General features: G+C 36.8%; 1 protein-coding gene across 18 annotated transcripts in view; it reads left to right on the forward strand.

Moving 5' to 3' along the window:
* SEMA5A (semaphorin 5A) overlaps positions 1-14,042 on the forward strand; it is a 326,978-nt gene that overhangs the window by 214,156 nt on the left and 98,780 nt on the right. For all 18 annotated transcript variants that reach the window (XM_065667646.1, XM_065667638.1, XM_065667640.1 and 15 more), the window contains one exon: positions 10,415-10,622. In XM_065667646.1, coding sequence (XP_065523718.1) covers positions 10,415-10,622 — 208 coding nt within the window. The remainder of the gene's footprint in view (positions 1-10,414; positions 10,623-14,042) is intronic.

A 14,042-nucleotide genomic window follows, 5' to 3' on the forward strand; every position in this document is an offset into this window, starting at 1 on the left:
TGTAAGTGCTTCTTTGATCTGGGCCCTGGCAAATTTATTCAGTAGGAAAACACTATCATATTCATAGGATGCATTAGGTAGTACAACATATTTATTATTGTGGTGGCATGAAGGAAAGCGATAAAAAATAATAGGAGCAGTAAGCACTCCGTGTCCAGTCAGGTCCAATCAGAGTTAATACATCTCAACTTTGGGAGACTGGCAAGGATCCAGGGCTTGTATTCACTAGTAATTTTAGCCTTTGTGTACAGCGTGGCATTCTTCATTGCTGCTGTGTGTCAGGTAGCAAGCCTTAAATCATAAGAACCATTTCATCTTGTGATTAATATCTGCGTTTAGTATCTGCTCTACTACTTTAGCTAGAGGTGACACATTTCTTCAGAGGTGTTCATCTTCGCTCTCTGAGAAGTCCAGTCCTAGCTACTGATTAAAAGTTTTACAAGGTCTGACAAAAACTGGGATGTTTTCTCTTACTGAGAATAAGTTTCTGTGAAATTAATATAGACTTTTTAGTTAGCTTGTTTCATTGTGAATTGTCTTACCCAGTAGCAACCTTATAGTTTTCTTTCTTTCTTTTTTCAGAATCCAGGGTATCAAAATATTACATCTCTTGATAGGTGCAATGTTTCCCATTCAGAACCATAAGAATTCATGTGTCTTGTTTGCCTCAGGGTTTCAAATCCTGTGTGTGATTTTTAGCACAGTAAAAGCTGGATGTTGCAAACATGCATGGCTGTAATTAAAATATGTTGCCAAATGGGTATTCTCTAGAATAGGTGTTACTCACATATAGCTCTTTATATTGGATCTGTTTAGTTATCATCTGGCTGTCCTTGGGGAGAAAAAAATTCTGAGCTAGAAGAATGTGTCTTTTTATATACCAAGTTATTTCAGTCTGATGCAAGACAAAAAGTTATACTGGGCTTCTTTGAGGATGCTGGCTTCATTTGCCATGATCTTTGTAAATATTTTTATTACTCAGTAACTTTGTAGACATAAGTAGAACCGTATAACAGAATTAAATACAAATTCAAAATGAGATACTGCTTGGTAAGATCAAGGACTTTGTGCCTTGGTCTGTATTGTCTACCTGAGATTTCCTGATACCTTCACAAGGAAGATAAAGAGTGTGACATATTAGAGCCGAACTCGAAATTGCCAGTCACCTGTTTAACAAGTCAGGAGAAAAACCTTTCTGTTCCCCACCTCACTGAAGTCTCATTGAAAGATTTTATGCAGTAGTTTTAACCATTTCCTCACTGCTTAAACAGCATTTCTTAAAATGATGTTACTATCTGTCCTGGGTTTACCAGTAGCCGTTTTGCTCCTTCTTAGTAACTGGTGCAAGCTCTGTGTTTTGACTTCCAGCCTGGGCAGAGAGCTGATAGCACCGATTGGTTTTCATTATTGTTAAGTAATGTTTATTCTGGCCAAGGACTCTGTGAGCCTCATGCTCTGCCGGGGAGGAGGGGAGGCCGGGAGGAAGCAGAGACAGGACACCTGACCCAAACTAGCCAAAGAGGTATTCCATACCACAGCATGTCATGCCCGGGATGTAACTGGGAGTTACCCAGAAGGGCTAGAGGGACTGCAGGTTTGGACGAGGTATCGGTCGGTGCTCGGCTGGGGGGAGTGGGGCGAGTTATTGGTCAGCTGGTGTTGAGGTGTTGTATTCTTTCCTCTTGTTATTTCCTTTATCATTATTGGTGGTAGCAGCAGTGATTTGTGTTATACCTTAGTTACTAAACTGTTCTTATCTCAATCCCTGGGAGTTACATTCTCTTGATTCTCCTCCCCATCCCTCCGGGAGCGAGGAGGGTTGGGGGGGGGGGGGGGGGGTGAGTGGACGAGCTGTGTGGTTGGGTTTAAACCACGACACTATCTAAAGTACTCTTACTCACATTTTAATATAACTTTCTGAGTGGGAATGTAAATGTTGATACCTGTATTGTGGGGACATGATCGGATAGCAGTGCCTTGAGCCAATCCGATACACTCTGTGGTCTTCTCCTCGGCCATAAACACAGCAACATGAGAGAGAAAAGTCAGTCTGTTGATACGGCAATGTGAATGGTAGCAACATGCATACGGGGTATATAGAGCTGAGCTTTAATTCTTTCTGTGCTTGAGAAGTCAAGCCTTTCTCTTCAACTTCCATATTGAATGCTTGCTCCAGGAGAGAAGGGGCTGCTGTGGGATGGGGAGGAGCCCTCCTGGATCCACTCACCAACAGTGTTTTAATCTACATGCAGAGCACACAGCTCATCTTGCCTGCAGATGCAGGAGCACAGCAACTCACAGCCAAGTAGGTAGAGAATTCAGCTAGAGAGATGATGCCTTGCTCCCTGCTGCAAGGGCTGTTAAAATGTATTTTAAATGCTTTTTTAATTAAACAGTAAGTTCCCTGAAGTTCTCTAAGGAAATGAAAAGCACCTAAATCACATCAGAAAAAATCACATTCATGAGTTTTCTTGGCTGCAGCTGAGACTTTTCTGTCTTTAGTTCAGCTGTGTCCTAAGCATTGGGGGAGAATTAGGTAACAGACTGTCACTGGTTTTTAATTTGTCAGCAAATCAAGTCAGTGTGCAAGAAAACAGCATAACAAAAGATGTTTCAGATCTTCAGTAGGAAAAGGTACTGGTTAAAATATCTTTATATATTGTTGTCATTACATAAAATAGTTTTACAAAAAGTGAAGTTTCAAGTTTTATTTTTTTTTTTTTCCACTTTAGATGTTATTACTGTTCTGAACACCAGTTTCACACACAGAGTCTTAAGGGAGAGAAAGCTGGCAATTGAACCCAGATCTCACAAGTCTCCAAATTGATTCATAAGACAATTTCTTTATTAAAACTTTTATAAATGAAAATTAATCGAGTTTTCAAATAAAAGATTTTTAAAAGATACCACTCCATAAAGTCTTAAAATAGTTAATGCTTTATGTCATATAAACAAAAATAATGTACCACAGATTGAAATGTTAATGTGGGGTTTTATTGACTATAGCCTAGTAAGGTCCTGTACGTGTTACAGCTTTTGCTTATAGGTATTCTGAAGATACATGCTGGCTAAATTGAGTTATGAAGTGTTATAGATAGGTTCATCTGCTCCAAATCAGACAAAATTTATGAACTTGTATCTTATTTCTCGCAGTCACATATTTGGCAAGCTGAAAATCTCTAATCAGATTGAAAATAGAAGTAGTAAATAAAGGGTGCACCGATGAGCATGAGTCATGAAAAATACATACGTTTTGAGATTGTTGAGATTACTTTGGGTTTATTTTTTTGTCAGGCAGGAGGAAACACCTCTTTTAAACAACTACTCTGTCCTTTGAAACTTAATACAGTAAACACTATGTAGTGTAACTGTATATCATTTAAAGATACATTTTACTAAAATATATTTAAAGCAAATACGTACCTTTTAAACACTTCTTTTTTTCCTTATAATTGTCAGGACACCAGACAAGTGAATGTCTAATTGTAAGATTGCTGCAAACTGTTTATAGTTTGACAGGAAGCTTCACATGAACAGGGCAGACGATTTACAGCATTTCTTGGGAAAATGCAACAAAATTATTTTTGTGTTTCCAGCTACAGTATTTGTTACAAGCTTTTGTTATGCAGTTACATAGAATCATAAAATAGAATACATACTTGCCTTTGCAACATAAAAAATGTGCTTAATATCTGTATTTCTGTTAATATCCATCATTGTCTTGTTATCATCATGATAATAGCTATAATAGCAAGGCAGTCACAGTAGTTTATTGTTGAAATTCTTCATAAGCTTATCACAGTTTTTATTCTCTATGAAGGCTGCAAGACAGAACATGTTCAGATTTGTAACTTCCATTTTTGACTGATACTTGTAGAAAAATCATATCACATATAATTTATTGCACCATGAGTAGGAAAAAAAAAAAAAAAAGACCAAATTAGTTAGCACACTGACCAGATTGTTCAAGCAGTGGTTTAGTTTCAAATGGAGAGACAAACTATAAACATACAAACCAGCTCTGAAAATAAAAATAAAAAAAAATTAAATTTATGCCTTGATAAAGAGTCAGAATCTCGTATTCAGTTTTTTTCCTAAAGAAGCAATGAATATGCATTTAAAATGTTAAAATATTTGAAGTAAAATTCTGTGAATTAAGGTGGGAATTTTAAAATCGAGCTATATCCTTGGATTGGTTTTTTTGTTGTTTTGTCCTGCGTCATTGTAGAAGTACTACACTTACCCATAATCTATTTTTAGACTTTAAAGCAGAAAGGTTGAAGCTCAGTCTTTCACTTGTCCTTTAGGCACTAGTGTGATTAAAAACTAATTCCAGTAAATCAAGTATAAATGCATATCTCAGAAACCTGGAGGTAAAAGATAAATTAAGTTACAGAGAATGGTTATATTATCTTCTGAATATGCCCTTGCTTTAAACCAAATTGTACCCCACTCCCTTATGGGAAAAGAGATTATAGCAAAGGCTTTAATTATCCATATTCTACTAATGATTTCACTAATTTTAAAGTTATTTTAGGAAGGGAAAAAATGGGCAGGTTTTAAATCCTCTAATATTCTGTGTACCGTATGCATCTTTTTTGATGTCACACAGATGCTAAATCATAAGTCCTGGCCTTTCTCTTTGTATGCCTATCCAGCTGCTACATTAGCTTTTCATGTTTTTTTCTACATTGAGCACACTTAAACTCTTATGCAATCTAATACTGTCATTGGACTAATTTTCTGCTTTGCTTTTAACCAAATGCATATTCTGCTTTGCAGTAGGGCTTTCTTTCAGCTCTTGCAGTGGAGGAAAGCAAACACTGATGATGCTTTTTTTCATAGTGAGAGGATGTTTATCAGTCACCTTGCACTTTCTTTGATGTCATACAATTATACATTCTGTACATCAATTTTTGTTTAATATTTCAATTTATTCTTCTGAAAGACCACTGCTTTGAAGGCAACCCTAATACCCTATTTTTTTTCTGTTTCTATGGTGCTGAATACAAATGTTATATGGTGAATGTAAACACTTTATATACATGTATGGATAATATTTACAGGAAACTTAACAGATTTGTTCTTTAATTTCAGCAGTCTTAATACTGTCTGAATGCTTTTATTTCCCTCTGGAAAAATAATTTTTGCACAACAAGTAATATGCAAAACTAGAGTATAATGGACAAAATAAAAATAGTTAATAGATATTATTTTACAAAATGTATTTTAGATTACACTCATTGGAAACCTATGTAATTTGCATTCACTTCAGCTACACTTTAAAAATGTATTCTCTGGGATATCCATCTATTAATTTTAAACTTTTCTTTAAAACAAAAAAACCAAACTGATTATGTTGCCAAATTGTTAAAGATGTCAGTGAGTCTGTTTTCACTTAATATGCAAAGTAGTGTATTTTTTGCATAGGTTGTACCTTATTCCTTACTCAAGTTCAATTACAAATGTCACTTGAAGTATCAAATAGAGCTTTAGCTTACATTTTCTGTGCCTTGAGTTGACCATTTCCTCTGCATTGACCGCATTTTTTCATCTACCTACAGCATTGTACTTTTCAAAACAATATTTTGTGGGGAGATGGCTAAATAGACCCTTATTTACATTTACTATTCTTAGCTCATAAGTTGCAGTGGATTTTGCTTTTGTGTTTTTCTTGGTATAGGCAAGAAGATTTTCAGATCTGTAAAGGCACCTTCTTGTCCTCAGAAAGTTCATGAATACTTGTAAAGTTATAAATGTATGCATAAAACTAGCCTGAGGATGTATTTGAGACTATTACAAGTATCTTTTGCTAGCAACTCATATGGCTTAGAAGGCTCCAATGACTTTTTTTTCTACATTACTGGAAGATGATGCCGGAAGCTCCTCTGAAAAACATTGACTCAGATTCTGTGTTCTGATGCTGGCTCAGTCACTTTCTGGAAACCACCCTTCTCTCCAAGATACTATGCTGCACTAATATAAAATGTAGATAATATTAGGTTTTGCTTCACTGTCAAAAACTACAACAGTTAGGTCTGAAAGTTTCCCTCTCAAAAAAGAATGTGTAAAGTTTTTTTCCTTTCTTTTAAAGTGGTGAAATGAACTTTCTTTCACACTCCCTCATTTTGGATGATTTGCTAAAGAAGTTTTTGCTTGAAGAATACAGCAATATTTTGTAAACATAGTAGCTCAGATAAATATTTATTTTTCTCCATAGCAAGAAGTTGCTTCAGCTTCGAGTGTTCTTATTTATGTTAAGAAACTCAAAAAATTACAGGTTTATTAGTTTGTTGCATCTGCCGTTTGTCTTGTGTCTTCATTTTGTTTTCCTTTGCAAGCGTCACCATAGATGTTATAATGATTTTCAACCACACTCTTGCAGCAGTCTCCGTTGCTAGCTATACTTTATGCCATTTACAACTTACACTTTGCTTTTCAGTTTTAGAGACCATCCTTTGATTTTGTCCCATTATAATTTTGTTCATTACAGACTCCGTTGCCTCCTCTTTGACTCCATCTCAGGCTTTCCATTTGGTTCTTCAAAGTCTCCTACACATTACATTGTAATACTCCTGTATATACTTGGTCATCCTTAAATCAAGGCTGTCAGGTGTCTGCATCTATTCCAGCATGACTTGCTTACACTCAAGATGCGAAGGTGCCATTCATTTGAATTCTTATGTAGCTGTTGGATTCAACTTTGACGTTTGTGATGAAAATGGAACTTTCATTGTGTCCATGGCAATAAAGTTACATCCATTAGGAATGTCTGTGTTTACTATTCTTCTTAGCTATTTCCTGGCAGAAGGGGACAGTCGAGTTTGATTATAAAGTAAATATTCACTTGAAAGATTTTGACAGGTCTAAAAACCTCCATGTCCTGGAGCTGTATTCAAGACACATCTCTTTCCCTGCTTCTCTCTTTATTTTGCTTTACAACTGTGGTGTGAAAAAACTGAAAAGCCAACACTTTCAAGGATGGGACTTTAACAAGTTCTTTAGGAAATATGCGATCTTTGCTGGAGGCTTGGTGCGTGATCTTGCACACATTGTAGCAGAATTGGAAACACTGGAGCAAATAACCCGGCTTTTGAAAGTACTGATGCAATGGTAATGATTTTCCACCATAAGGAGACCTGGTCTAGCCATTATTACATGAGGGTATAGTTTGAGGAGGTTTATAGCTACGTACACTTGCTATGTACCATAGTCTGATGAACATAGCTACTAATTCAATCTATGTCTGTCTCAAAAGTTGTATATACAAATAGATCCTCACCCTAGTCTGGGCTTTCAGGTGGTCCATATAAAATCAGAGTCATAGGCAAGAGGAATTTAAAACGAAGATAGGTCCTAGAAGGTCAAAAGTAGGAGAGTTTACTGACACAGAAGTAAATCTCAGGTAACATTTTATTCTGTTTTTATTGAACTTATATATGACCCACATGGCTGTTTGAAGAGTAGTGTTTCTTCTTGATAATCCATAGGATCCCTGGAAGTGCTTCTTCACTTAAAGCCCAGTCATAAATGACTTCCAACATTTCTGTGCAAGTGCTGACTTTAAACAACAAATGGGAAAAGAATGGTTTAGATGCTGAAAGAAGTCAATAGGAAATGGGAGAAATGGAGAAGGTATGCCAAGATAAGAAGGAGGAACAAGAGCAATGACAGCTGTTCTGGGGAAGGCACTAATGCTGCAGATCTCAGTGAGGATGTTTTATTTCAATCTAGAGTAGTAGGCTGCTGTAACCATATTCCCCAGGTCATAGGCCTGAATATTAAAAAAATAAAATAAAATTGGAATTCTGCCCTCTACAATAAACAAATTCACTGAGGAGGAAAGAAGCAAAGCACTGCGTATTTGGGTTTGGTCATGTTCTCTTGTCCAAAGCTGCACTTTTCAATTAAAAGTGTATACAGGCATGGAGGAAGGAGGCCTCCAGTCTTGGTTTTGTTTTTTCCTTCTGTCTTGGTAGAAGTGACAGCAAGTGACTCATTCTGCGGATGCCAGACTCAGCACAGTGGCAGGAAGAAATATTAGATATTAGTTTGTATGAGAAGCATGTGCTGAATGTGTACCTGATTTTTGTCTCATGCAGGAAAAAGATGCTGGCAAGCCAAATGCAATGAATCATGAATTGTACTGAATCTGTTGGCTGCCAGCTAGACAGGCAATACCGAATTGTACTCACTCATCTATAAAGTGATTGATATCATTTTATATCTGTAAAAGCACTTTATATCGCTTTATGTTTTTAATTTATATCTGTAAAATGATCTCATTTATTATTATTTTCTTCCTCTTTTCTTCCTGTTAGTACCCCTTCCAAGTTCCATGCTCCAAAAAATAAAGTCTAACCCATACAGCCACTGATTTCTGTTTTCTAGGCACTTCTCAGGCCGTGTTTTTACCTTGAAACTTACTGTAATTATAGTTGAGATTTTACATCCAGTCTCTATCAGGGGAAAACACTGTTTTTTAGATTTTTCAGTAGACCTGGTTATCACTTCATTATGAGACAAAACCGATTCTTAGCAACTGTTTAATTGATTTTTTTTAATATAACTGTACTTTAGATTGTTTGGAAAGAAAGTGATAGTCAAATTAGAGTGATTTTTAATAGCAAAAAGGTTAAGTTTTAGTGACAATTAAAACTCTAATTTAATGAAAGGTTTTTTCCTAATAAATACACACAGTGAGTCCTGACAAGACTGCTTATACCAACAAAGGAGCAAAAGGTAAACAATTATAAAAAGTGATTATATTAAGAATTGAGCAGTCAGTCAGAAGACTTGCAGACAACGTGCAGACAATATCTGTTACACTCAAGATCTTGTTAGGGACTAAGGGAAATGCACTTTATCTACTGAGCTAAGCATTTGTAGTTCGTCTAATTAGTTTTGACTGTCTTATAAAATTAAGTCCATATTATCCAAGTATTAAAGTTTTGTTAGTAGTATGGTTAAAATCTGATACATAAACTTCCTACAAAATGTTATTTGGTGTTATCCTCCTCCTTCCAGTACTTCTCCAGTTCTTAAGACTATTCAGTCTTCCTCAGGAAGAGGGAAAAGACTTTAACAGTAATTAGCATCTTGAGTTCTCCACCTCCTCTTCAATTTTGGAGTTTGCTTGAGGCTACTTTTTTGTATTTCCTTAAGTTTGCTTAATTGCTGTTTGTCACTACATCCCAGGCTAAGTGTGGGAGCTGCACGCTGCCCCCGCGCCACCTTGTTACCCCAGAGGGGCTGTTTGTCCTGCAGTGACTATTGGTGCCAGCCCCTGGCCCAGGTGCTGCCAGAGTGAAGCCAACACAGGGAGGCAACAAGCACGTGGCCAACAGGCAGTTGCTGCCATGGCTGAAATGAGCTCTCAATAAGGCAGGGCCAGACCCGTGCTGAAACCCTGCACGGCCAGCTCTCCACCAAGCTGCTGGCTTTGTGCTAGTGATGGCAAACCCCATATTTAGTGGTCTGCAGAACATCCCAAACGTTTGTCTTGCAATTGTTACCAACTCACAAAAGATGTTAGTCTTTTGAGACTTCACATGAGTAAGAGCTAATCTCAGTATGTGTTTGCTGTGTTGAATATTTAAAATTTACTGTTGCTGCTACATGGAAAATTGCATAATACAGTTTTGGTCAGAACAGTACCTAAAATATTTATCAGTATGAGAATGTGGTCTTTTGCATTCAGAACAAATGTTCTTTGATATTGCTAAATTATTTAAAATCTTTGCATGAGAGAATCAGAAATCTCATCAGTTGTCTGACACTGATTTGTGATGCTTAACTGTCTTTGCTTAGAAATCACAATAAGAATAGAAGGTAAGAGAAAATGCTAAAAGATAAGATTTTTTTAGAGGTCAAAATCCAGATAAGTAAAAACAAGGAACACAGCCTTGTTTTATTAGTGGATTTACCCAGTTAAGACCTACAGGTAATCATGCATATGAACACAATGCATATCTAAACCCCATAGTTTTCAGCACACAGTATTTTAAAACAGGCTGGGACAATGATGGACTTTATTGCTGTTTGAACTGCTTTAAACATAGTAAAGTACAGTACAAACTCATAAACTAAAATCATTAACCCTTGCTATGAATGTGCATTTATAATGATCAGAGTTTGAAAGGTTGTTTTCCAGTGACTACTGCTGTGGGGTCTGTTATGCACTAATAAGGTTATGTTTTTACTGTATTACATCACATAGAAAACTTTAATGACTTCTCAAGTTCTTTTCACCGTATTGTAAGCAATTTAGGAAACTCCAGTCAAAGTACTCCCACGTTCCGAGGCTTCATTGAAAACATCCAGTATGCGATGAAGATGTATTCACTGAATGACATTAAGTAGGTAGAATTCCTGTAATGATTTTTAGTAACTCATTTTCCTCTTGTATTTGCAGACTATGGTACTATTAAGAAAGTACTTGCCCCAATGAACCAGACTTCAAGTAGCTGCCTGCTTGAGGAAATTGAACTCCTGCCGAAAAGTCAGCGAGAGCCCATCAGGAGCCTTCAGATCCTGCACAGCCAGAGTGTCCTTTTTGTGGGCCTTCAGGAACATGTAATTAAAGTCCCCCTGAAAAGATGTCTCTTTTACAAAACATACAGGTATGAAGAATCATCTAGTTTGATTTTATTAGAGAAAAACGCTTGAGGGGGGTTGTGGAAAAATGGGGAGAAAAATAACTGTAAGTAGGAATCCAAATTACCTCTCTCAGCAATAACTTTCTATCTACACTGTTTATCAGAAGTGTCTCTGACTTCTTGTACTGACTTGTCAGGACTAGATGAGACTCTCAGGAAATTATATAGATATTTAAGTGTCATCATACAGATTCTGAACTGTGATATGAAACTTTAAGAAATGGTTTATATACAAAACAGGTATCTAATAAGGTGCAATATAGCTGCTGGTGTAATATATTTGAAACTTGAAATTTGAACAAATTTAATGTGGGTTTTTTTAAAAACTGTAATATAACTGAGCAAACAATATCTCTGTGGGTTCAGAAAGTAAACTGGATTGCATGAACTGAAGTTAAGACTGGTTGGAAAAGTGGCTATTTAAAGGTAGTGCTGGATCAGGAAACCATAATAAAAGTTAATATTCTACTAGGTGAAAAAGTTATGCAGCTAATAGTTGTTCAGTCAAACAAGGAAAATAACTTACAAACTATCGCTTGGTTTTTAGACTATATCATGGTAGTTATGGAATTTAAAGTTCAGCATACAACTTTTTCTGTAGGTTATCTGAAAGCACTTCTGGGTTGCAAAACATATACTACTAGAGATTGTTAATTTCATGTCATTCGTTATATCTTCCCTTTGATGTGCGGTTCCAGTAATTAAGCGTAATTATTCTTCTTTTGCATCAGAGAGACTGTGAACCAGTGTGATGAGCTTTTTGAGAAGAGTAACAGATGCATTTAGTTGTGTTTTAGCTTATTTTGCTTTCGGCTTGTTTAGTATACGTTCCTTTGAAAAGCTGGGCTATTAAAGGAGAGAGAAAAGGCTGCCAGTTGTCTTTCTTGGCAGCTACACTCAGGATAACAAAGATGTTGTTTGTGCAGCAGACAGAGATTATACTCCCTGCAAAAGCAGTGATCATTTGCAGGAGGAGACATTTCTGGCTGTCAGAGGGACCATGCATGCAGTCACAGCAGGGAGATGGCCACAGGGCAGAGGTATAGAGCTGTGGCTTGGGACAGTCAAAGGACTTTTCTGAGGGACGTGGCTCTACATGGGGATTGGTGCCATGCAGGAGCCCAATGAAAGTTTACTGGGTTGAGAACAAGACTGGAGGAAAAGCTATGCCCTGAAAAGCTGGAGTAGACGAGGGAAGGGTAGTATTCTCCTTATTAGAGTTCTTTACCAGGCCTTTTTGTTTATGCTGCCTTATGTAACATATTTTAAGCATTTTCTACTAAAATAGAAGTGATAGGACACTCAAAGCCCCATTGGAAGACTGAAATGCTTGTTTTAAGGGAAAGTTAGGCATGTCTATGCCTCAAGTTTTTTGTTAGTTTAAGGGCCAGCATAGGACCAAGTTTCATCTTTATTGTATTTAGTGAGTTGAAACAGGATGTGTGGTGGTTTGGTAGCCCTTTTTGTTTTGTTTCTTCTTTTCCATGAAGTGAAGACCTTATATACTGTGAGGTGTACATGTATGCATACGTGTATATCTGAAAGAAAAAAAAACTAATGGCGTACTCTGATATGATATGCCATTTGAATATGATATGATTATGCCATTCTGGTTTCATAAGACATTAAACATGATTCCCTAAGCACACGTTTATTTCAGAAAGGGAGATTAACCTGGTATCCTGTGTTTTCTTAGGATCTGTGTACCCATAATGACAATCATAAGCACAGAGAGCTCAATAGTGCACATATCCCATATTTCTGCCAAGCCTGCACTCCAGACAGTTCAAGGCTGGAGTCTCGTTATGTTAATAGTGAGGTGTGAACTCCAGAATTCAGAGATGAGACTTCCAGAGCACCTGCTTAGTTGGTGCCTATATGGAGGTCCCACAAAGTCCCTGGTACCTGTGAGTACAAGTCCTGGGGCACAACAGTGCTATTCTAGCTGCAGGGCCCAAACATACTTTTCAGCCTCACAGGGTGGGACTGCTGTCTCAGATCATAGACCAAATGCATGGCTGCAGGCTGAGCATTCCTCTTCCTCTCTCCCTGTTTGAACAGTGGGGTCTAACTGACCTAACTGACTAAAAAAAAAAAAAAAAAAATTGCTGTTCCCCTTTACTAAGTAGAGTAGTAGTTAAATGGCTCAAATCCTGCTCAAATGATAACTATTCCGCTGCCCAGAGCTATGTGAAATCGTGTCGTCTGCTGGAATGACTTACTTAGAAGGAGATAAAATTATTCCTTGTAGGTTTTTCCAGTCATATCTTTTGTAGTTGTATGACTTTCCTTGTAGTAATTAAATATCCATTGCATCAAAATGGTTCCCATCCGTTCTTTCTTCTTGGTTAAAGTGTTCACTGGCAATTCTAACTGTTTTGTGAGAAAAGAGAGGATTTGCAGGTGTGATCTGGATAAAATAAAGCATCTCCTTGTCATCTGTCATTAAAGACTAATGTCATTTGGAAAATACAGACATAGTCTTTCTCTCCCTATCACTTACTTTTGGCCTGACTAGTTTTTTTCCTGGCTTATGCTAGATTTCAAGCATATTTCATTCTCTACTTGAAGAGAGTATAGGTACTTTACTCAGGTTTATAAATTTCACCAGGTAGTAAAACATCTGAAACTTGGTCACTGCATTGCTGAGTGCTTTAATACTCACATTCTTGTTGTGTTGCCAACTACTACTTCTACGCTATAACAATGAACAGAGTAATGGGCAAACCTCACCTGCAGCAGTGCCTTGGGGAATTGTGGTTCTTTCTTTCTTTTTTTTTTTTTTTTTTGATTGTTTTAATTTTATCCATTCACATTTATCATACTTATGGCTGTATAACTGTGCCAAGGCTGTATTCTGAACTTGCATCAGTAATAACTAGAGTTTCTTTCCTAGATCAAGGGCATATTTAGTCTTTAATATGTACTTCACATAATTATAAATAGACATAAATCATGCTTGTTTATGAATAACAGCCTTAGAAAACCCCAAAGCCTCAAGATGTACTATCACATCTGCTCTCTCTTTTTGTGTCAATGGCAAAGTGCTCACCATTTAATCTTTTCTAATCTTTTTGTTTAGGTTTATTGCAAAGGTTTCAGACAATGCAACTTCAGTCCCTCTGTTGAGCAAACTGTTCCACAAGCTAATATCTCAAAGTCAAAATAATTTTGATATTGCCTGTTTTTTCTTTGTGTTTCATTATTCCTTGTTTTATCTTCCCATACTAGCCTCAAAGCATGTGCTTATTGCTTTTATTTGTAGTTTATTATGTCTCCTTAATGATCACTCTGACATGCTGTACATATTTAGCTAATTTGTATTTTCTTGTAAAGCACTCCAGCACTTTCCTGTGGTGGAATTCTCTGTGAAATGGTGTTGCC

The sequence above is a fragment of the Lathamus discolor genome, chromosome 2 (assembly GCF_037157495.1).
Source record: "Lathamus discolor isolate bLatDis1 chromosome 2, bLatDis1.hap1, whole genome shotgun sequence".
Classification (NCBI taxonomy): Eukaryota; Metazoa; Chordata; class Aves; order Psittaciformes; family Psittacidae; genus Lathamus; species Lathamus discolor.